Source organism: Silurus meridionalis, chromosome 11 (assembly GCF_014805685.1).
Source record: "Silurus meridionalis isolate SWU-2019-XX chromosome 11, ASM1480568v1, whole genome shotgun sequence".
Classification (NCBI taxonomy): domain Eukaryota; kingdom Metazoa; phylum Chordata; class Actinopteri; order Siluriformes; family Siluridae; genus Silurus; species Silurus meridionalis.
In genome coordinates, this window is record NC_060894.1 from 13,173,299 (window position 1) to 13,200,419 (window position 27,121).

General features: G+C 39.1%; 1 protein-coding gene across 4 annotated transcripts; it reads left to right on the top strand.

The window, feature by feature from the left end:
• Nucleotides 1–8: 8 nt before the first annotated feature.
• ypel2a (yippee-like 2a) lies at nt 9–26,134 on the top strand. 4 transcript variants are annotated; one of them, XM_046861152.1, is made up of 6 exons: nt 9–262; nt 348–398; nt 17,610–17,775; nt 21,995–22,038; nt 22,181–22,289; nt 24,662–26,134. In XM_046861152.1, the coding sequence occupies exons 2-6, from the start codon at nt 355–357 to the stop codon at nt 24,908–24,910; spliced, it is 612 nt and encodes a 203-aa protein (XP_046717108.1). In that variant the 5' UTR covers nt 9–262; nt 348–354; the 3' UTR covers nt 24,911–26,134. The 4 variants fall into 4 exon arrangements, with proteins under 4 accessions (XP_046717108.1, XP_046717109.1, XP_046717107.1 ...); XM_046861153.1 differs by lacking the exon at nt 9–262 and having other exon boundaries at nt 264–398; nt 17,531–17,775; XM_046861151.1 differs by lacking the exon at nt 9–262 and having other exon boundaries at nt 269–398.
• Nucleotides 26,135–27,121: the final 987 nt, after the last annotated feature.

Below are 27,121 nucleotides of genomic sequence, written 5' to 3' on the forward strand. Positions count from 1 at the left end.
TTTATGTAGTTTATTCGTCTTATCTGAACTCAATGTTGGGGCGGAAACAAAAACATTAATTTGTTCCAAAATCCAACGTTTAATGAATTATGAATGAGGACGGTGCTATATGGAAGCTTTGATTTCCCTCCTGCATTGGCTGGCTTGCGCTCTTGATTGACCAATCAGGATATTGTTGCTAGGCCTCTTTCTTGTATTGGTTGGTTATCTTGTATGCCATTCAAACTGGAGGCGGTCTGCTGAGCCAATGCGCCACCATTCTGTATGTATTTACAGTTGTTTATAGCCATGCAGGAGAATGAAAGTTTATTTAATATACTGATAGCAACGTTTTGTGCCTGAATCAGGACTTTAATGAGGGCAGAGGCGGTGCGACTGAAACAGTTGTCCATCCTGAGGTACGAATAGTCAAATTCGTTTTAATACTTAAATAGCATTTTGTACATCATTTTTGTGAAGTCATAAAGTTTGGTTTCGTTAATAAAACGGTTGTTTTTGGATAACTACTAATTTGATTAAACTTTGCCAGTAGTAGACGTGTATGTCGAGAATCAGTATGAACGCAGTGTCCGTTCCGGTTACTCAAGACTGTGCTTAAAATAGCACCTGCGTCAATTAATAAAGTAGAAGGTAAAAGTAAAAAAAAACAAACAAAAAAAAACAGTCGGGAAAAGATGACTGGACTTGGACGCGTTTCCACATGCAGTAGAGACCAAGAATTACGGTCACGGTGAAGTGCGCTTATACCACGTATTATATTTTCTCGCCTGTGAATTCACGAAGAAGATACATTTAAGTGCAGCGTATAAGTGTATCTGATTTGTGCAAGCCAATCTGATCTGTAAACATATTAGAGTTGTTTCCGTTTCTACAATATTCTATTGCTTACAACAGTGAAAATACCTGTTTCTGTTTGTAAAATACTCTTTTCTCAAAAAATAGGTTTAAAATTACAATTAAAGCATTACAAATGTTTTTACAATTTGTGCAACAAACTCCAGCAGATTGTGTTCTACTAATCTGTAAACATTGTGTCAAAAGATATTTGTTCTGTTCAAGTTGTAGAATTTACTCAATACTGTCAATTATAATAAAATTAAGCAAACAAAATATTCATAGAAATGTACAGTAAATTATATTTACAATTATATGTACAAACGTGGACAAAATTATTGGTATCCTTCGATCAATGAAAGAAAAACTCACAATGGTCACAAAAAAAACTTTAATCTGACAAAAGTAATAATACATAAAAAATTCTATGAATGTTACCAATGAAAGTCAGACATCGCTTTTCAGCCATGCTTTAACGGAATTATTTAAAAAATGAACTCATGGAACAGGCCTGGACAAAAATTATGATACCCCTAACTTAATATTTTGTTGCAACCTTTTGAGGCAATCACTGCAATCAGACGAACTGTCAATGAGACTTCTGCACCTCTCAGCAGGTATTGTGGCCCAGTCCTCATGAGCAAACTGCTCCAGTTGTTTCCGGTTTGAAGGGTGTCTTTTCCAGACAGCATGGCTCCTTTAAAAGATGCTCAATAGGATTGAGGTCAGGGCTCATAGAAGTCCATTTTAGAATAGACCAATGTTTTCCTCTTAGCCATTCTTGGGTGTTTTAGCTGTGTTTTTTGGGTCATTGTCCTGTTGCAAGACCCATGACCTGCGACTGAGACCAAGCTTTCTGACATTGGCCAGCACATTTCTCTCTAGAATCCCTTGATAGTCTTCAGATTTCATTGTACCCTGCACAGATTCAAGACACCCTGTGCCAGATGCAGCCCCAGAACATAACAGAGCCTCCTCCATGTTTCACAGTAGGGACAGTGTTCTTTTCTTGATATGCTTTATTTTTCCGTCTGTGAACATAGAGCTGATGTGCCTTGGCAAAAAGTTCAATTTTTGTCTCATCTGTCCATAGGACATTCTCCCAGAAGCTTTGTGGCTTGTCAACATGTAGTTTGGCATATTCCAGTCTAGCTTTTTTATGATGTGTTTTTAACAATGGTATCCTCCTTGGTCGTCTCCCATGTAGTCCACTTTGGCTCAAACAACAACGGATGGTGCGATCTGAAACTGATATTCCTTGAGTATGGAGATCACCTTGGATCTCTTTAGAAGTCTTTCTGGGCTCTTTTGTTACCATTCGGTTTATCCGTCTCTTTGATTTGTCATCAATTCTCCTCCTGCGGCCACGTCCAGGGAGGTTGGCTACAGTCCCATTGATCTTAAATTTCTGAATAATATGTGCAACTGGGAACATGGAACACAGGAACATCTAGCTGCTTGGAGATGGTCTTATAGCCTTTTCTTTATATCATGATTGTCTATAATTTTCTTTCTCCTGAGACAACGCTTTCCTTCACTTGATCTGGTCCATGTTGAGTGTGGTACACACCATGTCACCAGACAACACAGTGACTACCTGGAGCCCTATATATATGCCCACTGACAAGATTACAAGATTGTAGACACCCGTGATGCTAATTAGTGGACACACCTTGAATTAACATGTACCTTTGGTCACATTATTTTCAGTCTTTTCTTGGGGTACCATAATTTTTGTCTAGTCCTGTTTCATGAGTTTATTATTTTAAATAATTTCATGGTTGAAAAGCAATGTCTGACTTTCATTGGTTAACATTCATAGAATTTTTATTTATTACTTATTACTTTTGTCAGATTAAAGTTTTTTCTGTGACCATTGTGAGTTTTTCTTTCATTGACCGAAGGGTACAAACAATTTTGTCCATGTGTGTATATCTGAATTAAGAACAGTATTAAATAGATTTATATACACTCACCGGCCACTTCATTAGGTACACCTTACTAGTACCGGGTTGGACCCACTTTTGCCTTCAGAACTGCCTTAATCATTCGTGGCATAGATTCAACAAGGTACTGGAAAAGATCTTAACCGTTGATACAAGGCAGGATGGATCCATGCTTTCATGAAGTTGACGCCGAATTCTGACCCTACCATCCGAATGTCGCAGCAGAAATCGAGACTTATCAGACTAGGCAACGTTTTTTCCAATCTTTTATTGTCCAATTTGGTGAGCCTGTGTGAATTGTAGCCTCAGTTTCCTGTTCTTAGCTGTCAGGAGTGGCACCCGGTGTGGTCTTCTGCTGCTGTAGCCCATCCGCCTCAAGGTTCGACGTGTTGTGCTTTCAGAGATGCTTTTCTGCATACCTTGGTTGTAACGAGTGGTTATTTGAGTTACTGTTGCCTTTCTATCAGCTCGAACCAGTCTGGCCACTCTCCTCTGACCTCTGGCATCAACAAGGCATTTCGCCCACAGAACTGCCGCTCACTGGATATTTTCTCTTTTTCGGACCATTCTCTGTAAACCCTAGAGATGGTTATGTGTGAAAATCCCAGTAGATCAGCAGTTTCTGAAATACTCAGACCAGCCCATCTGGCACCAACAACCATGCCACGTTCAAAGTCACTTAAATCACCTTTCTTTCCCATTCTGACGCTCGATTTGAACTGCAGCAGATCGTCTTGACCATGTCTACATGCCTAAATGCATTGAGTTGCTGCCATGTGATTGGCTGATTAGAAATTTGCGTTAACGAGCAGTTGGACAAGTGTACCTAATAAAGTGGCCGGTGAGTGTATATACTTTAAAGTTTGTGTATGTCACACTTTAATGTTTCAGATCATCAAACTAAATATTAGTAAAAGATAACACATGTGAACACAACATGCAGTTTTTAAATGAAGGTTTTTATTATTGTGGGAAAACACAATCCAAAACTACATTGGCCCTGTGTGCAAAAGTGCCCCTAAAACTAATAACTGGTTTGGCCACCCTTAGCAGCAACAACTGCAATCAAGCGTTTGCGATAACTTGCAATGAGTCTGTTACAGCGCTGTGGAGGGATTTTGGTCCACTCATCTATGCAGAATTGTTGTAATTCAGCCACAGTAGTGGGTTTTCGATCATGAACCGCCCTTTTAAGGTCATGCCACAGCATCTCAATAGGATTCAAGTCAGGACTTTGACTAGGCCACTACAAAGTCTTCATTTAGTTTTTCTTCAGCCATTCAGAGGTGGACTTGCTGGTGTGTTTTGGATCATTGTACCGCTGCAGAAAAGTTCGTTTCAGCTTGAGGTCACAAACAGATGGCCTGACGTTCTCCTTCAGGATTTTTGGTAAACAGCAGAATTCATGGTTCCATTTATCACAGAAAGTCTTCCAGGTCCTGAAGCAGCAAAACAGCCCGAAACCATCCCACTACCACCACCATATTTTACTGTTGGTATAATGTTTTTCTTAATTTTTTCTGCAGTTCTTTGGATGTTGTTGTGAGGTCTTTTGTCTTGGTTGAGTCGTGGCTGTGCTCTGGGGTAATTTTGGTCAGCTGGCCACTCCTGGGTTCTCCACTGTTCCATGTTTATGCCATTTGTGAATAATGGCTCTCACTGTGGTTTGCTAGAGTCCCATAGCTTTAGAAATGGCTTTATAACCTTTTCCAGACTGATAGATCTCGATTAATTTCTTTCTCATTTGTTTCTGAATTTCTTTGGATTTCGGCATGACGTTTTGATGATTTTTTGGTTTACTTCACTTTGTCAGGCAGGTCCCATTTAAGAGATGTCTTGATTGTGAAAAGGTGTGGCAGTAATCAGGCCTGGGTGTGGTGAGAGAAATTTAACTCAGGTGTGATAAACCACAGTTTTAACAACAGGGTAAACACTTTTTTACACATGTAGTTTTGGATTGTGTTTTTCCTCAATAATGAAAAAAACCTTTATTTAAAAACTGCATGTTGTGTTCACTTGTGTTATCTTTTACTAATATTTAAATTAGTTTAATGATCTGAAATATGAAATGTGACAAACATGCAAAACAATAAGAAATCAGTAAGGGGGCAAACACTTATTCAAACCAAAGTATGTCATGTTTCTGCAGCTTTGCATGAAAAGATTTGTGCAAATATATATGTGTGTGTGTGTGTGTGTGTATATATATATATATACACAACATATACCACATACCGTATATATCTATATATATATATATATATATATATATATATATATATATATATATATATATATATCTATATACGGTATGTGGTATATGTTGTGTATACAGGTAAAAAGGACTGTGAGGAGAATGTTGGCCAGGGAAATAACGTGAAGGCAAAATTAGAATATACAGTGGAACCCGGTTATGTCGATGTCCTAGGGGGTCGCCAAAAAGCATCGAGATAACCGATGATCGAGATAAACGAAAATCAATATGGCGGCAATATATTAACGTGCTTGAAATTTCTTTATGTACATGATGTGCGTTAATAAATGAGAATGTGCATGCACGTGTTTTCGGAGGTTTTTTTTACACAACAGCGTTGCCGCGATTTGTTTGATGTAGGCATGCTATAAAAATACATACAGTACATGTTTGTTAACAGTCAGGAATCCACCTGCCACGCCCCCTTCGGCCCCCTTCGGCGTGGCAGGTGCTTTCTCGGCCGCTTTCTCTGAAGCTCCCGGCTTCAATCGCGCACATATATGGATTCCCCCCCGATCCTGCCGGTGTTTATTCTATGCTTTTGCTGCTCATCCCACGTTATGCGCCGTGCTCTCGCCTCCCGTTCATCGCATAACATTTAACAACAAAAGGCATATGTGCACTAACTAACAGCAGAGATTCACCAGTATACAATACAACCTGTAGCATCTGGAAGGCTTGATTTTTTCGCCACTTTCGCGAGTTCTTCTGCGGCTGCACAGCACCGATCGACATAACTGATGGTAAATGGCAAATTTTTCCCCCCTTGTGCTCGAGATATTAGGGTTCGGCGGCATAAAAAAAATCAACATAACCGATTAAAAAATGCTTAGACAAAGCGAGAATTTGGCGGTTCCACTTCAAAAATGTCGATTTGATAGGGTTGTCGAGTTAACCGAGGTCGAGATAAGTGGGTTACACTGTATTTACCTTCAAGTGTGTCAGGAAATGTTATGGATCTGAGATTTTCCATGATGGCAATCAGTCAGCATAATTTTTTGTAAAATTGACTTTAAAATTTAATGTTTTATTATTCATCAACAAGCTTGCACAACTCATCTTCCCTCTAAAATATAATTAAAACATCTATATCCTATAGTGGCCACAATTAAATCGTTTTACAGGGAAGTACAAACTACTCAAACATTAAAGGCTTTTAATTAGGGGTTCAAGCACGTAGAGCTGAAACCGTATTGTATTTGTAGGGATTTTTATTAGGGGTTCAAGCACATAGAGAGGAAACGCTTTTATTTATGTAGGGATTCTTATTATTATGGGCTCGAGCATGTAGTTCTGAAACCGATTGTTTTACTAGGGATTATGATAATAATAATAATAATAATAATTATTATTATTATTATTATTATTATTATTATTTGTTAATCCACCATAAAACTGATAGTGTAGACCAAACCATAAGACCTAGAGACTTGAAACTTGGCTTGCTTATTAGGGATAAATGCACACCATTCACCTTGACTGTTGATTTCTGTAAAGCTGCTTTGAGACAATGTCTGTTGTGAAAAGCGTTATAGAAATAAACTTGACTTGACTTGACTCCCTACTCTCACCACAAATCACAATATCATCCGCAAACATCATAGTCCATGGAGACTCCTGTCTGTCCTCGTCCATCAACCTGCAAACTGGATAGGGCTCAGAGCCGATCCTTGATGCAATCCAACCTCCAACTTGAACTAGTCTGTTGTTCTAACTGCACACTTTATTGCTGTCACACTGTCCTCATGCATGCACAAGTCCTGCACCACCCTTACGTACTTCTCTGACACACCTGACATTCACCTCCACTACACTCTTATTGGTCTCTTCCTTCAGTGTCACACCTACACCATTTCTCTTACCATCCACATTGTGATTTTACAGATTTTAATTATACAGTTTAAACCCATTCCAATGTTCCTGGCGTTACTCCCTTTCAACTTGGTCTCCTGAACACACAACATATATACTTTTCTACACTCCATCAGCTACCTCTCTCATACTCATAGTGCCTACATTTAAAGTATCCACCCTAACCTCCCCTTTCCTACACTTCTTTTTTCCCTACTGTCTCTGTAGACATCTTCCCTCTCTCCTTCTCCTTCTTTGGCCAACAGTAGCCCAATTTCCACCAGTACCCTGTTGGCGAACAATACTTGTGGTGGTCATTGGTAACCCGGGCCACAACCAATCCGTTATGGAATAATTGTTTGTGATCTGTATATTTGATATCTGTATATTTCACGTTTTTATATTGAATGCCCTTTCTAAAGCAACCCTCACAATTTATCCGGGCTTGGGGACTGGCACTAACAAAGTACACTGGTTTGTGCAAACCTGATGGCTGGGTTCCCTGATGGTCTGTCCCAATTTTTCAAACAAACACTCAGTCTTGATAGATCTCCTCATGCTGAGCAACTTTGCCTCAAGGACAACTGCTGTCAATCAAATCCTTCATTAATGATTATCAGTTATGTTAAAAACATACTTTTGTGAACTAGTCCTAGGTTTTTTCACCCGATTGGAGCCAAACAAATACAGAAATGTTCCCTGGAGAGTCACAATCAATAGTTATCAAAATTATTATTGTTAAAATTATTTTAAAAAACCTTTGCAGGTGAGTCATTCTTAGTTAAAATTTTAAGATTGTGGTGTTTGACCACTTGTACGCATTCTTAAAAACTCTTCTAACTAATCATATTAGCCTTTCCTGATTGTTAAATTAAGTTGTTTGGGATGGAAGCTAAGTTGTGTGAGCTTAACTATCTTGCCTAGGCTTGCAAGACTTCTGCACAGCAAAATAAAAAAAGAAACAGGTGTCATTTTCTAAAGCACACTGCAATCTGCATGAACTGAATCAGACAATGATTGTGTTGTGTAAATTAATAACAAAATACAAAGATTAAAATAAATAGTTCATATTTTATTCATCATCCAATATAAAATGTTGAAAAAATGTGCCTTTTTTTAAAAAGAAAAATGTTTATTTTGAATTTGATGGCCATAACATATCTCAAAATGTTTGGGTGGGGGTAACAAAAGGCTGAAAAAGTGCTAGTAAAAAGTCAAGTCAAGTCAAGTCAAGTCAAGTTTATTTCTATAGCGCAGGAGTGGCCAACCAGTCAGAGACCGAGAGCCACATTTTTGACTGTGTTACCGCAAAGAGCCACATCATACACATGGGCACACATGAACATCACCCATCCCTTCATCTTACACACACACAGACACACACACACACCTCTGTTCAGCCAGATTTATTGTAAATGTCACACACCAACATAATGACAGAAATTGACTCCTACAGTTCTAAGACCAAAGGCCAGTCATTTTCAACAATGAACATTGTGTGCACTGTCTCACACACACAAACTCTGTTTAACCAAATCCACCAAAAATATATATAATAATTTACAATAGCGTTTTTCTTTTACTATGCATGTTACTTAGTGGGACTTTTGGCATTCCTTGCCTTGAACAATCCCCTTCAAATCTGCCATTCCGTTGTTGCCACTCGAAGCAATTCTTTCACGTGTGTCAGTCAGAACAGATCGATGCTTTAATTTCACGTGTTCCAGGGTAGAAAACACAGACTTTGTTTGTGGGGGTTTTTTTTATGTGCGTGTTCACTTCGCTTGAGTTCAATAGGGTATTTTCGTCAAATGCGCATGTGCGTGAGATAATTATACCGCAGGGGTGGGCAATTAATTTTTACAAGGGGCCACATGAGAAACCTGAGTTGTGTCAGAGGGCCACACCAACGATAATATTTTAGGGATGCACCGAAATGAAAATTCAATTCAAATGGCATTGAAATCCATAATTTTTTGTTATACCTTTTGCCTCGGCACCATCACTGGAAAACTTTCCTGCCTTTTCACAAACGTCCTCTACAGACGGAGTGCGCATGCTCGGATTGACTACTTTTCTGCGCCGCGTTCTTCTCGTATTTAGAATGGAAATCGGGATGTTTGTATTTCAGGTGATAAATTAAACCCGACTTGGAGAAACTCTTTGCAGATACACCCCCTTTTGAAATTTCAGCATTGCATGTTTTGCAAATCGCTCTCCGCACACCGCAGACATGTTGCTCTTATCCAGATAACCGTGTGCTGGCTGCGCTTTTTTATTGCGTCATTACAGTTGTGTTTCTGCCGTGTGCATGAAACCAGCCAAAGAGCTGCATGCGGCTCGCGAGCCGCGGGTTGGCCACCCCTGTTCTAGAGCAACATTCTCTAGATCAGGGATGGGCAAACTTTTTGACTCACAGGCCACAATGGGTTCTAAAATTTGACAGAGGGGCCGGGTCATACATATACACACATAATAAATAAATATATATATATATATATATATATATATACACAGTGGAACCCGGTTATGTCGATATCCTAGAGGGTCGCCAAAAAGCATCGAGGTAACTGATGATCGAGATAAACGAAAATCAAAATGGCGGCAATATATTAACGTGCTTGAAATTTCTTTATGTACATGATGTGCGTTAATAAATGAGAATGTGCATGCACGTGTTTTGGAGGTTTTTACACAACAGCGTTGCGCGATTTGTTTGATGAAGGCATGCTATAAAAATACATACAGTACATGTTTATCTGTCAGGAATCCACCTGCCACGCCCCCTTCGGCTCCCTTCAGCATAGCAGGTGCTTTCTCGGCCGCTTTATCTGAAGTTCCAGGCTTCAATCGCGCACATATGGTGCTCGTTTATCATCATCACCAGCTCCTATTTAAACTTCCACACTCTCACTGTCCGTTATTGTTGGTATATGTTGGTTCACGGCGGTCGTTGTTATCGCACACGCGTATTCCGGTACGTGCCTTCCCACCGTCACTCTCTCAACGGCTGCGCTTTTCTTCCCAAAACGCACCGCGGATTCCCCCCCGATCCTGCCGGTGTTCATTCTATGATTTTGGATGGTCATCACACGTTCCACGCCGCCAAGCGCGGCTTTCACCTCCCGTTCATCGCATAACATTTAACAACAAAAGGCATATGTGCACTAACTAACAGCAGAGATTCACCAGTATACAATACAACACCTGTAGCAGCTGTACGCCTTGATTTTTCGGCCACTTCCGCAAGTTCTTCTGCGGCTGCACCGAGATAACCGATGTTAAATGGCAAATTTTTCCCCCCTTGTGCTCGAGAATAGGGTTCGGCGACATAAAAATCGACATAACCGAAATGCTTAGAAAAAGCGAGAATTTGGCGGTTCCACTTCAAAAACGTCGACTTAATAGGGTTGTCGAGGTAACCGAGGGTGAGATAACCGGGTTCCACTGTGTATATATATATATATATATATATATATATATATATATATATATATATATATATATATATATATATATATATAAACACACACACACACATACATACATACATACATACATACATACATATTAAACATTTCATCAAGTGCCAAAAGATCAACAATTTGTTGATCTTTTTTTTTTTGCCAGGGCATCAATAAACACAGCAGAAAAACTCAAGTTCAGTTTCAGTAGGAACAGTGTTGTTCTTCTTCTTCTTTCGGCTGCTCCCATTAGGGGTCGCCACAGCGGATCATCTGTCTCCATACCACCCTGTCCTCTACATCTGCCTCTTTTACACCAACTACCTGCATGTCTTCCTCACCACATCCATGAACCTCCTCCTTGGCCTTCCTCTTTTCCTCCTACCTGGTGGCTCCATCCTCAGCATTCTTCTACCAATATAATTCATGTCCCTCCTCTGCACATGTCCAAACCATCTCAATCTCGCCTCCCTCACCTTGTCACCAAAACATCCTACATGCTGTCCCTCTAATAAACTCATTTCTAATCTTATCCATCCTCGTCACTCCCAACGAAAACCTCAACATCTTCAGCTCTGCTACCTCCAGCTCCACCTCCTGTCTTTTACTCAATGCCACTGTCTCTAATCCATACAACATCGCAGGTCTCACCACAGACCTATAAACTTTCCCTTTCATTTTTGCAGATACCATACTATCACAAATTACTCCTGTCACTCTTCTCCACCCACTCCACCCTGCCTGCACTCTTTTCTTCACTTCTCTAACACACTCTCGATCACTTTGCACTGTTGACCCCAGGTACCTGAATTCCTCCACCTTCTCCAGCTCTTCTCCCTGCAACCGCACAACTCCACTGCCCTCCCTCTCATTCACACACATGTATTCTGTCTTATTCCTACTGAGTTTTATTCCCCTTCTCTCCAGCACATATCTCCACCTCTCCAGGCTCTTCTCAACCTGCTCCCTACTCTCACAACAAATCACAATATCATCCATAAACATCATAGTCAGGAGACTCCTGTCTGACCTCGTCCGTCAATCTGTCCATCACCACTGCAATCAGGAAAGGGCTCAGGGCCGATCCTTGATGCAGTCCAACCTTCACCCTGAACCAGTCTGTCGTTCCTACTGCACACTTCACTGCCGTCACACTGTCCTCATACATGTCCTGCACCACCCTCACATACTTCGGACACACCTGACTTCCTCATACAATACCACAACTCCTCTCTTGGCACACTGTCGTATGCCTTCTCTAAATCCACAAATACACAATGCAATTCCTTCTGTCCTTCTCTATACTTCTCCATCAACATTCTCAAAGCAAATAAGGCATCTGTGGTGCTCTTCCTCGGCATGAAACCATACTGTTGCTCACAGATGGTCACCTCTTCTCTCAGCCTGGCTTTCACTACTCTTTCCCATAACTTCATGGTGTGATTGATCAACATAATTCCCCTGTAGTTACTGCAAGACTGCACATCTCCTTTATGCTTAAAGATCGGTACCAGCACACTTCTTCTCCATTCCTCAGGCATCTTCTCACCTTCCAAAATCCTGTTAAACAATCTGGTTAAAAACTCACTGCCATCTCTCCTAAACATCTCACGCTTCTACGGTATGTCATCTGGTCCAACCGACTTTCCACTCTTCATCCTCTTAATCGCTGCTCTCACTTCCTCCTTACTAATCCTATCCACTTCCTGCTTCACCAACTCCACATCATCCGACCTTCTCTCTCTCAGATTTTCCTCATTCATCAGCTGCTCAAAATACTCCCTCCATCTTCTCAACACACTCTCCTCACTAGTCAACCCATTTCCCTCTCCATCCTTTACTGCTCTAACTTGCAGTACATCCTTCCCATCTCGGACCCTCTGCCTGGCCAATCGGTATAACTCCTTTTCTCCTTCCTTAGTGTCCAACCTCTCATCACTCTCATCACTCTGTCTATCCCACTTCTGTTTTGCCAACCTCTTTCTCCTTATGCTCTTCCTGCACTCCTTAACACCACTGAGCCCCTGTCTGACCTCTTTCCTGAACCTTACACTACACTCTTCCTCCTTCAGTTTCCACCATCTTATTCTTCTTTCAGTCCTCACTCTCCTCCTCTTCTTCTTCGCCTCCAAAACCATCCTACAGACCACCATCCGATGCTGTCTAGCTACACTGTCCCTGCGAAACACCTTACAGTCTCCAATCTCCTTTAGGTTGCATCTCCTCCATAGCACATAGTCCACCTGTGTGCACTTTCCTCCACTCTTATACGTCACCCTATGATCCTCCTTCTTCTTAAAATAAGTGTTCACCACTGCTATTTCCATCCTTTTAGCAAAATCTACCACCATCTGCCCTTCCACATTCCTCTCCTTAAAACCATACCTACCCATCACCTCCTCATCCCCTCTGGTCCCTTCACCTACATGCCCATTAAAGTCTGCCCCAATCACCATTAGTTCTTTCCTAGGTACACCATCTACCACTTCGTCTAATTCACTCCAGAATCTTTCCTTCTCCTCCATCTCACAGCCAACTTGTGGAGCATAGACACTGATGACATTTATCATCATCCCTTCAACTTCCACCTTCACGATCATCACCCTATCAGAAACTCTCTTCACCTCCACTACACTCTTACTGTACTCTTCCTTCAGAATCATTTCTCTTTCCATCCACACCATGATAAAACAGTTTAAATCCACCTCCAATGTTCCTGGCCTTACTCCCTTTCCACTTGGTCTCCTGAACACACAGCATATCTACCTCTCTCCCTTTACCAGTCATAGTACCAACATTTAAAGTACCAACCCGAACCTCCACTCTCCTGTACTGCTCCTTTCCCTGACGTCTCTGTAGATGTCTTACTCCTCTCCTTCTCCTCCTTCGGCCAACAGTAGCCCAATTTCCACTGGTACCCTGTTGGCTAACGATACCGGTGGCGGTCGTTGTTAACCCAGGCCTCGACCGATCCGGTATGAAATTCTCATTTGTGATCCGCATATTTGATTTGGCACGTTTTACGCTGGATGCCCTTCCTAACGCAACCCTCCCCATTTACCCGGGCTTGGGACCGGCACTAAGAGTGCACTGGCTTGTGCCTCCCTAATGGCTGGGTTAGGAACAGTGTTGTTGAACTCCTTATTTTGCCAGTTCATCAATGTCTGGAGTAAGTTTTGTTGTGGCAATTCTCAGGATAGATCCGAGGTGTTTGTCAGAAACTGTCGCAGTTTTTATAGAGTATCAGAGTATCTATTAAGCTCTATTAAGAGAAGAAGAGAGTATTGCACGCGAACAACGTCAGTTGAGCTGAAGTGCGACATCTTTAGGGGAAACGTGGGCATTACAGGGGAAAGGTAAATTGAACAATGTTTACCCGTTCCTATTTTAATATAATTTGGTCACGTTCGGCGGGCCGGATTAATAAACCCCAACTACGGCCCGCGGGCCGTAGTTTGCCCATGTCTGCTCTAGATGCTGTCTTTTTCAGGGATTCTTGCATATTTCAGCAAGACACTGCTAAACCCGTTACTGCATCTATTACAACAGCATGGCTTTGTAGTGGAAGAGTCCGGGTGCAGACCTTTCAATAATTGAATATGAAGAAGAAGACCCAATACATTTGAGCAGCTAGAAACCTGTGTCCTTACCGGTTTCAGGCAAGGATGGGGGAAAAATTCTTCTCCCAAAACTCCAAAACAGGTCTCATTAGTTGCACCCTTAGGAGTATAGGTAAAAGAAGAGGGGTGCTACACAGTCTTAAACATGGCGACTTCCAACTTTTTTGAGATGCAGCCATTAATTTGAAAACTTGCATATTTTTTCCCCAGTTTTCTCCATTTAAACATTTGATATGTTTTGTATGTTCTATTGTGAATAATATTGTGGTTTATAAGATTTGCAAATCATTGCATTCTGTTTTTATACATGTTACACAGTGATTATTTTCAGTATGAGATTACCCTTGCAAGTGTGCAGCTGCATTAATAAACTGAGCAAAAAATGATGAATATACAGATAATGGATAATTATGCACAAGAGCCTAATTCCATGCAGCTGCTTGACCGAAATGGCAAACATAAAGCTGCTGTATCAAATTATTTTGGGTCCACTCGAAGTTATGATTGTAATATATATATTAGGGCTGTCACTCGATTAAAATATTTTATTGTGATTAAACGCATGATTGTCATCAGTTAACTCGATTAATTACGACATGTTTTATCTGTTGTAAATGTAGATGTTGTAAATGAGACAGATATGGGCATGGACAACTATTGATGCTTTTTGCAAATGTATGTTTATTATTAGTGAAACCATACTTAACATAGAGCATAAAGACAAATATTCTTGTAAATGTAAAAAAATTTTAATGTAATTATGGTGTTTTAAATTATGAGATGCTGTATATATGGACCATATATAATTATGTATAATTATTATTATTTTTTATGTTTATGTTTATGTGATGCGATCCTATGTAGTTTTCTGTGCTCATCCATGTGCTTTGTTCTCAGGCTCATTGGATTAATGACATCAGCAGTGCTTTGCTAATAGGACTGTTTTGTTTGTATGATAAGCCAGTTTACAGAGTCAAAGAGAGATATTTTTGAAAGTCATTCTGATGATTGTAACATCCTGAGGTCTTAAAACAACATATTTTGTTTCTACCAGTATCGTAGAATATAGAGCAGTCATATCAGTTTTTTCAGCCATGACTAAACGTTGGCACTGCACTGACTACCCAAGTATATTTCATCTTCTTAAAAATGCATAATATTAAATAGCCAGTCTGAGAAATTAACACAGCTTGCTTTTAATATGATATTAACACAGCCCAGAGCAAGGACACTGAGAGAGAAGAGGACAGAGCAGCAGCAAAAAGCAGCTGAGAGAAAAAAAGCAAGACACTGCTAAACCCGTTACTGCATCTATTACAACAGCATGGCTTTGTAGTGGAAGAGTCCGGGTGCAGACCTTTCAATAATTGAATATGAAGAAGAAGACCCAATACATTTGAGCAGCTAGAAACCTGTGTCCTTACCGGTTTCAGGCAAGGATGGGGGAAAAATTCTTCTCCCAAAACTCCAAAACAGGTCTCATTAGTTGCACCCTTAGGAGTATAGGTAAAAGAAGAGGGGTGCTACACAGTCTTAAACATGGCGACTTCCAACTTTTTTGAGATGCAGCCATTAATTTGAAAACTTGCATATTTTTTCCCCAGTTTTCTCCATTTAAACATTTGATATGTTTTGTATGTTCTATTGTGAATAATATTGTGGTTTATAAGATTTGCAAATCATTGCATTCTGTTTTTATACATGTTACACTGTGATTATTTTCGAGTATGAGATTATCCTTGCAAGAGTGTGCAGCTGCATTAATAAACTGAGCAAAAAATGACTGAATATACAGATAATGGATAATTATGCACAAGAGCCTAATTCCATGCAGCTGCTTGACCGAAATGGCAAACATAAAGCTGCTGTATCAAATTATTTTGGGTCCACTCTCGAAGTTATGATTGTAATATATATATTAGGGCTGTCACTCGATTAAAATATTTTATTGTGATTAAACGCATGATTGTCATCAGTTAACTCGATTAATTACGACATGTTTTATCTGTTGTAAATGTAGATGTTGTAAATGAGACAGATATGGGCATGGACAACTATTGATGCTTTTTGCAAATGTATGTTTATTATTAGTGAAACCATACTTAACATAGAGCATAAAGACAAATATTCTTGTAAATGTAAAAAAATTTTAATGTAATTATGGTGTTTTAAATTATGAGATGCTGTATATATGGACCATATATAATTATGTATAATTATTATTATTTTTTATGTTTATGTTTATGTGATGCGATCCTATGTAGTTTTCTGTGCTCATCCATGTGCTTTGTTCTCAGGCTCATTGGATTAATGACATCAGCAGTGCTTTGCTAATAGGACTGTTTTGTTTGTATGATAAGCCAGTTTACAGAGTCAAAGAGAGATATTTTTGAAAGTCATTCTGATGATTGTAACATCCTGAGGTCTTAAAACAACATATTTTGTTTCTACCAGTATCGTAGAATATAGAGCAGTCATATCAGTTTTTTCAGCCATGACTAAACGTTGGCACTGCACTGACTACCCAAGTATATTTCATCTTCTTAAAAATGCATAATATTAAATAGCCAGTCTGAGAAATTAACACAGCTTGCTTTTAATATGATATTAACACAGCCCAGAGCAAGGACACTGAGAGAGAAGAGGACAGAGCAGCAGCAAAAAGCAGCTGAGAGAAAAAAAGCTATTTTGTCTCTGAACAGAATGAGAGAATCTTTCAACAAGAATCTGAGACTATCATAGGCACAGGATCACTGAGGCTAGACAGATGAGGACTAGATCTGTATTGTTTTGGTTCACCTGTCCCTCTGACAGGTGACATCCACCTCAAGGTTCAATGTTTTGTGCATGCTTTTCTTCGTAACCCAGTTATTTGAGTCTGCCGTGTCCTTCCTGACAGCCTCAACATATCTGGTCACTTTACTTTGACTTCTATTATCAACAACTGTTATCTGTTATCAACTGTGTGCAACTGTAGTGTCTGTTTTGTATGTAAATACCAAAGGTTTAGCAGTTTGATAATCAAATAAGTCTTTCTGGTACCAAGATAGCGATAATGGAAGTCACATTTTTATATTCTGATGATTAAAGTGAAACTTAACTAAAGCTCTTAGCTTGTATCTGCTACCTCTGCTTTACCGCATACCTGTCTTCCATCAATCTTGCTTAGTCTATTGTATGCCATTGCCTCTCTCGTTGCATAATCCCTCATGCAATATACCACCAAGTGTCTTCGGTTGTTATTGAATACAAAACATTGAGAGTCATAATATGTTGTGTGTGTATGTGCTTATGAATGAGCAGTGGTGAAAGAAAGCAAGTCAGAGACACACAATCAATATGTATATTTATGCAAGTGTTTCTTGGGAAAGACTCCTAATAACTGTTATTTGGCTTGTTGTTCATTGTAAATTAAAGAGGATTGATTTACAATGAACAACAAACTAACTCAATGAACAAAGACCCCCCACACACACACACACACATACACATATATATATACACACTCGAGTTAATACAGAATTGTTAGCATGTCCTTTGTGTCCCTTTTCTTCAAAACAGGTGTGAACACGCCTCTTTCGAGTTACACTCTGGCCCTCACCTGTGTGCTCCCCTGTGTGCTCCCCTGCTTCCATTGCAGTCCATCCTGGACTGAATTCCCGCGGTCCTCCCGTGCTGCCTCACCTGCTACTGTTGCCATGACGCGGTCTAAGACCTTTCAGGCCTACTTACCAAACTGCCATCGCACATACAGCTGTATCCACTGCAGGGCTCATTTAGCCAACCACGACGAACTAATTTCCAAGGTCAGTACAAACCCTCTTATGATGTTTTATCCTATAAATACAGAACATAAGATTAACATATAAGTGTGGTATGAGATATTTATTTGTATTGTAATGAACAAAAACCTGTCTATACATGTTTACAAAAAAGCAGAGACCTCATTCATAGAGACATTTTTTGTCCACCATTATTTTTAAACAAAACAAACTCAGCTGACAAGTATAAATGTTTTTAATTGTGACAATAGTTGCTATATAAAGCCGGCTTCATTCTTAGCTATTCTCAAAGAGTAGTGACCAGCAGCACTCTGCACATAAAAAAAAAAAAGCAGAAAGTTAACCAATTGGATCTCTCAGTATGGTAATCATTCTCAACATCTCCAAAGTTTAAAATATGGCTTAAAGTAAATGTACTGAAGCCCAAATGAATTGTGACCTGAACTGAAAAAAAATGTTTAAGGACAAAAAATGTATGAAAATGAAATGCGTTGAGTAGCCAAGGCCTGCAGGCCTCAATCAGAAATTCATACCTGATACCGATCAGGTATGAATTTCTGATTGAGGCCTGCAGGCACAATTCCCGACAATATATATGTGTGTATATATATATATATATATATATATATATGTATATATATATATATATATATATATATATATATATATATATATATATATTTTATATATAATCGAGAGAAGTAAGGTAGATATGTTGTGTGTTCAGGAGACCAGGTGGTAGGGGAGTAAGGCAAGAAACATTGGCGGTGGGTTTAAACTGTTCTATCATAGTGTGGAGGGAAAGAGGAATGGTGTAGGTGTTATCCTGTAGGAAGAGTACAGTAAGAGTGTAGTGGAGGTTAAAAGAGGTGCTGATAGAGTGATGATTGTGAGGCTGGAAGTTGAGGGGTTGATAAATGTCATCAGTGCACCATAAGTGGATTGGAGGAGAAGGAAAAATTCTGAAGTTCGATGGAGTGGTAGAAGGTGTACCTAGGAAAGAACTATTGGTAGGGGTAGACTTTAATGACCATGTTGGTGAAGGGAACAGAGGTGATGAGGAGGTGATGGGTAGGTATGGTCTTAGGGAGAGGAATGTGGCAGGGTAGATGGTGGTGATTTTGCTAAAAGGATGGAAATGAAGAAGGAGGTCCATAGGGTGACGTTGAAGGGAGAAAGTTGCACATAGGTTGACTATGTTCTATGTAGAGATGCAACCTGAAGAAAATTGGAGACTGTAATGTTTTGTCAGGGGACAGTGTAGCTAGATAGCATCGGATGGTGGTCTGTAGGATGACTTTGAAGGTGAAGAAGAAGAGGAGGAGAGTGAGGACTAAAAAAGAATAAGATGGTGAAAACTGAAGGAGGAAGACTGTAGTGTGAGATTCAGGGAAGAGGTCATACAGGGGCTCGGCGGTGAAGAGATGCTGGATGATTGGGCAACTACTGCAAAAGTGATAAAGGAGGCAGCCAGAATGGTACTTGTTGTGACATCTGCAAATAGGAAGACAAATAGGAAGACAAACGAATAGGAAGACAAAGAGACGTGGTGGTGGAATGATAAAGTGTTAGCATAAGGAGAAAGAGGTTGCTGAAACAGAATTGAGATCAGCAGAGAAATGAGAAAAGTAGGCAGGACTACAAGAAGATGCAGCAGCAGGTGAAGAGGGATGTGGCTAAAGCAAAGGAAAAGGCATACAAGGAGCTGTATGAGAAGTTGGAAACTAAGAAAGGAAAAATAATTTTTTCGAGCTGGGAAGGATGTGCTGCAAGTTAGAGCAATAAAGGATGGAGATGGAAATGTGTTGACTAGTGAGGAGAGTGTGTTGAGAAGTTGGAGGAGTATTTTGAGCAGCTGATGAATGAGGAAAATGAGAGAGAGAGAGAGAGAGAGAGAGAGAGAGAGAGAGAGAGAGAGAGAGAGAGAGAGAGAGAGAGAGAGAGAGAGAGAGAGAGAAGTTTGGATGATGTGGAGATAGAGAAGCAGGAAGTGGATAGGATTAGTAAGGAGGAAGTGAGAGCAGCAATTGTAAGGATGAAGAGTGGAAAGTCAATAGGACCAGATGACATACCAGTAGAAGCGTGATGTTTAGGAGAGATGGCAGTGGAGGTTTTATTCAGATGGAGGAGGAGTGTGCATACCTGCATACCTGCAGTAACTACAGGGGAATAAAGTTGATCAGTCACACCATGAAGTTATGGGAAAGAGTAGTGGAATCCAGGCTGAGAGAAGAGGTGACCATCTGTGAGCAACAGTGTGTGTGAATGAGAGGGAGGGCAGTGGAGTGGTGCGGTTGCAGGTAGAAGAGGGGGTGAAGGTGGAGGAGTTCAGGTACCTGGGGTCAACTGTGGAAAGTAATAGAGAGTGTGCTAGAGACGTGAAGAAAAGAGTGCAGGCAGGGTGGAGTGGGTGGGGAAGAGTGGCAGGAGTGATTTGTATCTGCAAGAGTGAAGAGAGTGGGTTCCCCCTTTTCCTTATGCCATCTCAGGGAGTTTTTTTCTTTGCCACAGGTGCCACCAGCTCGCTCATAAGGGAACAAACTTACACTTAAAGAACAATCTTATTCATTCTTTATCACTGAATTATCTGTGTAAAGTTGCTTTGAGACAATGTTCATTGTTAAAAGTGCTATATAAATAAAAATGAATTGAATTGAATAAATCAACATGTAGGTAATGTATAGCTCTCCATGTTGCAACCCCAATTAGTTTATATAAACCAATTGGGGGATATTGGGGATATTATTTGTTAACAAATCCCTAATTTATTTAGGGTTAAAAATATTTTTTAATTCAGTGCACATTGTGTGTGTGTGTGTGTGTGTGTGTGTGTGTGTGTGTGTGTGTGTGTGTGTGTGCATTTGTGATGCATCAGAGCGGCTTGTGCAAAGAATGTGGGTCAGTGTGACACATTTTTAGCACAGGGAGGCATTATGGAAAGCTGATTGCTGCTCAGAGTTTTGTGGGCCACACCAGCAATAATTGGAAATTACGGCCCAATTTTAAACCAACACTAAGCAGGGCTTCATGTCACAGGAATCCAGATTAGCGGGGGGAAAAAATTATTAGAATGGGCATGTTTTAGAAATATGTTTAAAGAACATTTTGTTTAATGTTCTGGGTTTTTTTTTGTAAATAAAAGTCACAAAAATACACATTTGCGCCTGATGCCATATATCCTTACAAAATGTTTAGGTCCTCTGACTGAAAAACATCCTCACAACATAAAAAAGCCACCACCATATTTAACCATGGTCGTGAGGAAACTTTTAAATGGCTGCCTTGTTATTTGTGCCAAACCCTTTTCTGGTGTGGAAATAAATGTAAAAAAATGTCCCTAGGTGAGAAAAGAAATAAAGATTTGCTGACGCACATTTACTACTACCGTATTTTTCGGACTATAAGCCGCTACTTTTTTCCCACATTTTTAACCCCGCGGCTTAAACAATGAAGCGGCTTATTTATGTATTTTTCCTGGGTTTTTCCCGGTTTCACAAATTTCAAGAAAAAAACTGAACCCCATAACATTAGACTTATGAAATCTCCGAATGGAAACAAAAAAACACACCTCACCTGTGTTCTGAGCTGCACGGCATCGGGAGAAAAAAAGTTTTTTTTAAACGCACGACGATGCCAAAAGATAAACTCCCGAGAGAAAGAGTTGTGAAAGGAAGGAGGAAGACAGTGAACAATGACTTTCTTGGTAGGCTACTGTTTAGATACAAGCCGTTGTAAAGCGTTGAGTCTGGGTGAAGGGATAACTCACTAACTCCTGTTGCAACAGAAATATAAGCACAGACAGGTTTCCAAAACTCGTGATTTTTTTATTTTTCTTGGGAACAGCGTTACGGGTTAGTCAAAGAAACTTAGAAATGAGCATCAGAAAATAATAAGGACATATTCCTCGGCCTTCACACATGCAGTAATAGCGGAAAAATGCAGCGCCAGGCTATTCCCAAAATACCGCTATGCTCCTAAAGGAAGCGCAACATATTTCACCCCTTACACAATGTAACAGACACTGTCTTTTATTAAAGCCTGTATAAAGGTTATTAGTTTCAATGTAGACAGGTGCGGCTTATTTAAGTTTAAAATAAAAATCTTTGTTAAATTCAGTGTTTATATATGGGCTTATATATGGGTGGCTTATATATGGGTGCGCTTTATAGTCCGGAAATTACAGTATTTCCTTTAATTAAACAGTTAACCCAGGCAATTTAATTTTTAATTTTTTATTTTGCAGTCTTTTCAAGGTAGTCAAGGAAGAGCCTATCTGTTCAACTCAGTGTAAGTGTCAATCTCTGGTTTAATTTTGTAAGTAAAAGCGATTAGAACAATTTTGAATGTAAACTAATGATTCACATGATTTATTAGCTTTATCATTGCTTCATATTTTTATGTTTTTTGTCTTTCTCTCACATACGTTAAGGGTAAATATTGGTTGTGGGCCAGCAGAGGAGAGGGTGCTGCTGACAGGTCTCCATGCTGTGGCTGACATCTATTGTGAAAATTGCAAAACCACACTGGGTTGGAAATATGTAAGTATTTAATAATATGCTCTCTTTGAACAATTATGCACAGCAAGTCTACTTGAGACTTTTACTAATTTGTTCAGGACGCAAACCCTTAAGATACACATACTTATTTGATAATAGCTGCCTTTTCACTTACCTAAATACGGTTGCATTCATGCAGCACTCATTTGAAGAAAGCAACTTATGCTGGAAATTTGATGAAACATGTTTGAGAGTAATAATATTTTATTTGTAAGGTTTAACATCTTTATTTAGAAACCTTAACTGAAAGAAATAATTTGTGTTGTTTTGTCCAAGAAACTCACAGAAAAGCGCAGAAAAACAATTAGCTTACCTGTTTACCTACCCTTATCCAACATATTGCCATTATTGTGTAGTATTATAGCCATAATTGTAATCTATAGCATTCTGATTTGCCAGGAAAGCAAAAAAAAAATGTATATGAAAAATATTAAATAAATGTTCAAGATATATATCTAGTCCATACTGATGGTGACAGAAATGAGGGAACACAAAATTTAATGTGTAAGGAATAAAATACAACAGGGTCGAGCTGGCAGGGTTTCTGTAATGATAATGTAGTAAATGGGAACTTTAGATGCACCACAGTAGAGGGAAGGGGAAAAGTGTTGTGAACATGTAGATATAAATTAATACTAATTACTAATACTAATACTAATTAATAATAATCAATATAGTTAATGATATTCTCCTAGAACAGAAAATCTGATTTTCCTGGGGCCCAACACAAAGCAGAATTCCTTTGCCCAACACAAAGCAGAGTATTCTATCCACCTTAACTTTCTTTCGGCTTCTCCCGTTAGGGGTCGCCACAGTGGATCATCCGCATGTTTGATTTGGCACATGTTTTTACGCTGGATGCCCTTCCTAACGCAACCTTTCCCATTTATCCGGGCTTGGGACTGGCACTAAGAGTGGCTGGGGTTGGTTCCCTGACCTGGGATCGAACCCAGGCCGCAGCGGTGAGAGCGCTGCATCCTAACCATTAGACAACCAGGGACCATTCTATTCACCCTTAATAAGGTTTTCTATTTTGTGAAAACAACACATTCTAATGTGTTTCATCTTTCTTGTATGCCAATAAAAATTGGAAGTTTAATCCAATTTTAATCTTACATTTTTTTGACAGACATGATTTTTTAGTATTTATAGTTACAGTAAATATTGTAGTGTGTCAATAAGAGAAGTTAATTAGTTAACTGCTAAAGATTTTCACCAGCTTGCTCACATAAATGTTGAATATAGTACACATCTCCACAAAAAGCTTCACCATATCAAAAATTCATAATCAAAATATTTTTTGTCAAATAAAACACATTTTAATCTGTTAATTATTCGTCTTAGATTTAAATATGGTACCTCCATGTGAATAAGCTGATAGTATTAAAAGGATAAGCATCAGAACAAGCGCATTTATATAAGCCTGTGGTTTGTATTACAGGTGGTTAAATTGTAATGTATGTTGGGTGGTAGGGGCCACAGGTATACAGGGAGTGAGTGAACAGAAGACAGGTGAAATCCAATTATTTTTAGCGTCTTTTAACTCTAACAAAGGAATCAGTGTTACGATACAAGAGAGCATTAGACTATGTCAGGCTGCTTTAGATAATTGTAAGTTTATTGCTCAGCTGCTTATGTTGTTCAGGCTAAAAGTTCACTTTGTAAACACAGTGAGCCAAAACATTCCGTGCATTATAGAAATCTTCTTCTTCTTCTTCTTTTTTTGGCTGCTCCCATAAGGGGTCACCACAGCGGATCATCTGTCTCCACCACATCCATAAAACTCCTCATTGGTCTTCCTCTTTTCCACCTTCCTGTTGGCTCCATCCTCAGCATTCTCCTATCAATATACCCCATGTTCTTCCTCTGCAGATGTCCAAACCATCTCAATCAGGCCTCTCTTACTTTGTCCCCAAAATGTCCTACATGCACTGTCCATCTAATAAACTTGTTTCTAATCCTGCCATCCTCGTCACTCCAATGAAAACCTCAACATCTTCAGCTCTGCTACCTCCAGCTCCACCTCCTGTCCTTAAGTCAATGCCACTGTCTCTAATCCATACAACATCGCAGGTCTCACCACAGTCCTATACACTTTCCCTTTCACTCTTGCAGATACTCTTTTATCACAAATAACTCCTGCTACTTTTCTAAACCCATCCCCCCTTCCTGCACTCTTTACTTCACTTTTCTAACACACTCTCCATTACTTTCACTGTTGACCCCAGGTACCTAAACTCATCCACCTTTACCCCCTTTTCCCTGCAACCACTCCATACTCCACAGCCCTGCCTCTCATTCACACACATGTACTCTGTCTTACTCCTTCTGACTTTCATTCCCCTTCTCTCCAGCGCGTACCTCCAGCTCTCCAGGCTCTTCTCCACCTGCTCCCTACTCTCACCACAAATTACAATATCATCTGCAAACACAAGGTCAGACTCCTGTCTGACCTTGTTCGTCAACCTGTCCATCACCACTGCAAACAGAAAAGGGTTCAAAGCCGATCCTTGATGCAGTCCCACCGCCACCTTAAACAGTCTGTCGTTCCTTCTGCACACTTCACTGCTGTCACACTGTCCTCATACATTTGTACATTATAGAAATAGTTAACAGAAATAAAATATTTATATACATATAAAAGAATGTTAATACATTTATTGCATATGCTGCATGATATTCAATGCATGCTATTTGTTTTTTTCCTCCCATTTGTGTCCTATCTCTGTTGGGATATTAATATAGAGTCTGATTTTGTCACTGTCACCAGTATTATTCTTCACCAGAGCTACAGTATATATTAAATGTCTAATTTGTCCAGTTTATGGCCAAGTCTAATATAAGCTTCTCTTTACAGATTACACAATCTTTTTTCAAGGTGTTATGCTAATTTAAATCTGTACAGTTTAATGTTGCTTATCAGCAACCCATTATTTTATTATGGCTTTATTTATTAAAGGCATAGTGCAGCCAGATGACTTGATGATCTCTCTCTCTTTTCCTCATTAGGAACATGCCTTTGAGAGCAGTCAGAAGTACAAAGAGGGCAAGTTCATCATTGAACTTGCTCACATGATCAAGGACAATGGGTGGGAATGACACCCACACCATTTCAGTGGATTGATGACATGAATGAATAGCTTGCTCCTGGAAATTAGCCCACGTTACGTACATCTTGAGGATGTGATATATATATATATATATATATATATATATATATATATATATATATATATATATATATATATATATAAAATCGGTGCTGTACCTCTTCTTTGTGCACGTGTGTGTTTGTCAGCATCACACTGCGGATTTGCATTTTAACAGTGTTAATTGCAAATTAAGTTGATTGAAAGTTGATTGAGAAAATGCAGTGCATAAATATAGCACTAATTCATAAAGACAAAACAAAGTGAAAACAGGTAGCTTTCAGAGACTAAACTTCAGTCCCATTTGCAGGCTTCCCAAATGGCTGGACCAACAGAGATAAATGTAGTGCAGCACCTTACAATAGTGATTGCTGGTCATTTTACTTAAGACAAGTAGACACTTCAAACCGACTATCAGTAGAACACTTGCTTTTTCTAGTTCCCTTTTGTTTAATGGTTTACACATAATTTATTTATACTCATATTTATTGATCTTAAATTGATTATTTGGTTCAGGGACAATTATTCTCATTTTGATCCTGTAGCAGCCCTTAGATTTTTTTAGTAGTAGTCTTTTTTTTTTAATGTTGTTTCTCTTCCAAATGTTTAACCTTTTTTTCATGTATGTGGTGATTGTCATATACAGTCATGTGTAAATAAAAGTACACCCTTTTTGTATTCTGTGATTTTATATATCAGGACATAATAAAATCTTCTGGTCCCTAGCAGGTCACAAAATTTAGGTCGAAAACCTCATATGAACAACAACACATGACCTATTACACAGTGTCATTATATATAAACGAAAATAACACCAAAATATATGTAAATTTAAGATGTAAAATAGCAGCCAAGTTCTGTAAAAGCCCTTGTCATTATCATATATTTTGACCACATCAATTGAAGAACAAGTTTTAGTACTTTGCTGGTCAAAGGGCGAAAGACATCAGCTTTTTTGAGAAGCAATTGTTGCTGCTCATCCATCTGGAAAAGGTTTATAAGGCCATTTTTAAAATGTTATGTCTCTCATTTTACAGTGCAGAAAATTTTTTACAAGTAAAAAACAAGACATTTACCAATCGTCCCAGGAGTAGACGTCCCAGCAAATTCACCCAAGAGTTTGACCCAAGAGAAATTGCAAAAAGTAAACTGTTACATATCAGACTCTACAGGCCTCAGTTAGCTTACTAACAGAAGTAATAATTTAGTACTTCTGTTCCACAAGACCTCTGGGCCTCTTGGTTAAATAATATATATATATAAAAAGTCATACCTGTACACTAATTTTAAAAGAGTTTTATTAAAAAATTGTAATAAAAAAAAGAACAATGATTTGCAAATCTATTAAGTCCATAGTGCTTTCTTTCGGCTTCTCCCGTTAGGGGTCGCCACAGCGCATCCTCCGTATGTTTGATTTGGCACGTTTTTTACGCTGGATGCCCTTCCTAACGCAACCCTCCCCAAATACATAACATAAATCAAATGTTTAAACTGAAGATGCTATTTTGTTGTAATAGTTCACACTTTGTTGCAGCCATCAAATTCAAATTACATATTCCTTTCATAAAATGTTCTTTAAAACATTTTATGTTTTCTATGTTCAATTTTGAATAAAATATGGGTTTATAAGTTTTGCTAATTATTGCATTCGGTTTTATATACAGT

Excerpts from the sequence above, each read along its gene's own strand:
- ypel2a (XM_046861152.1), top strand. The coding sequence starts at position 355 with ATGAGGGCAGAGGCGGTGCGACTGAAACAGTTGTCCATCCTGAG. Across the intron at positions 22,039-22,180 it reads GCCTATCTGTTCAACTCAGT|GGTAAATATTGGTTGTGGGC; the intron begins GTAAGTGTCAAT and ends ACATACGTTAAG. Across the intron at positions 22,290-24,661 it reads CCACACTGGGTTGGAAATAT|CGCGTACCTCCAGCTCTCCA; the intron begins GTAAGTATTTAA and ends CCTTCTCTCCAG.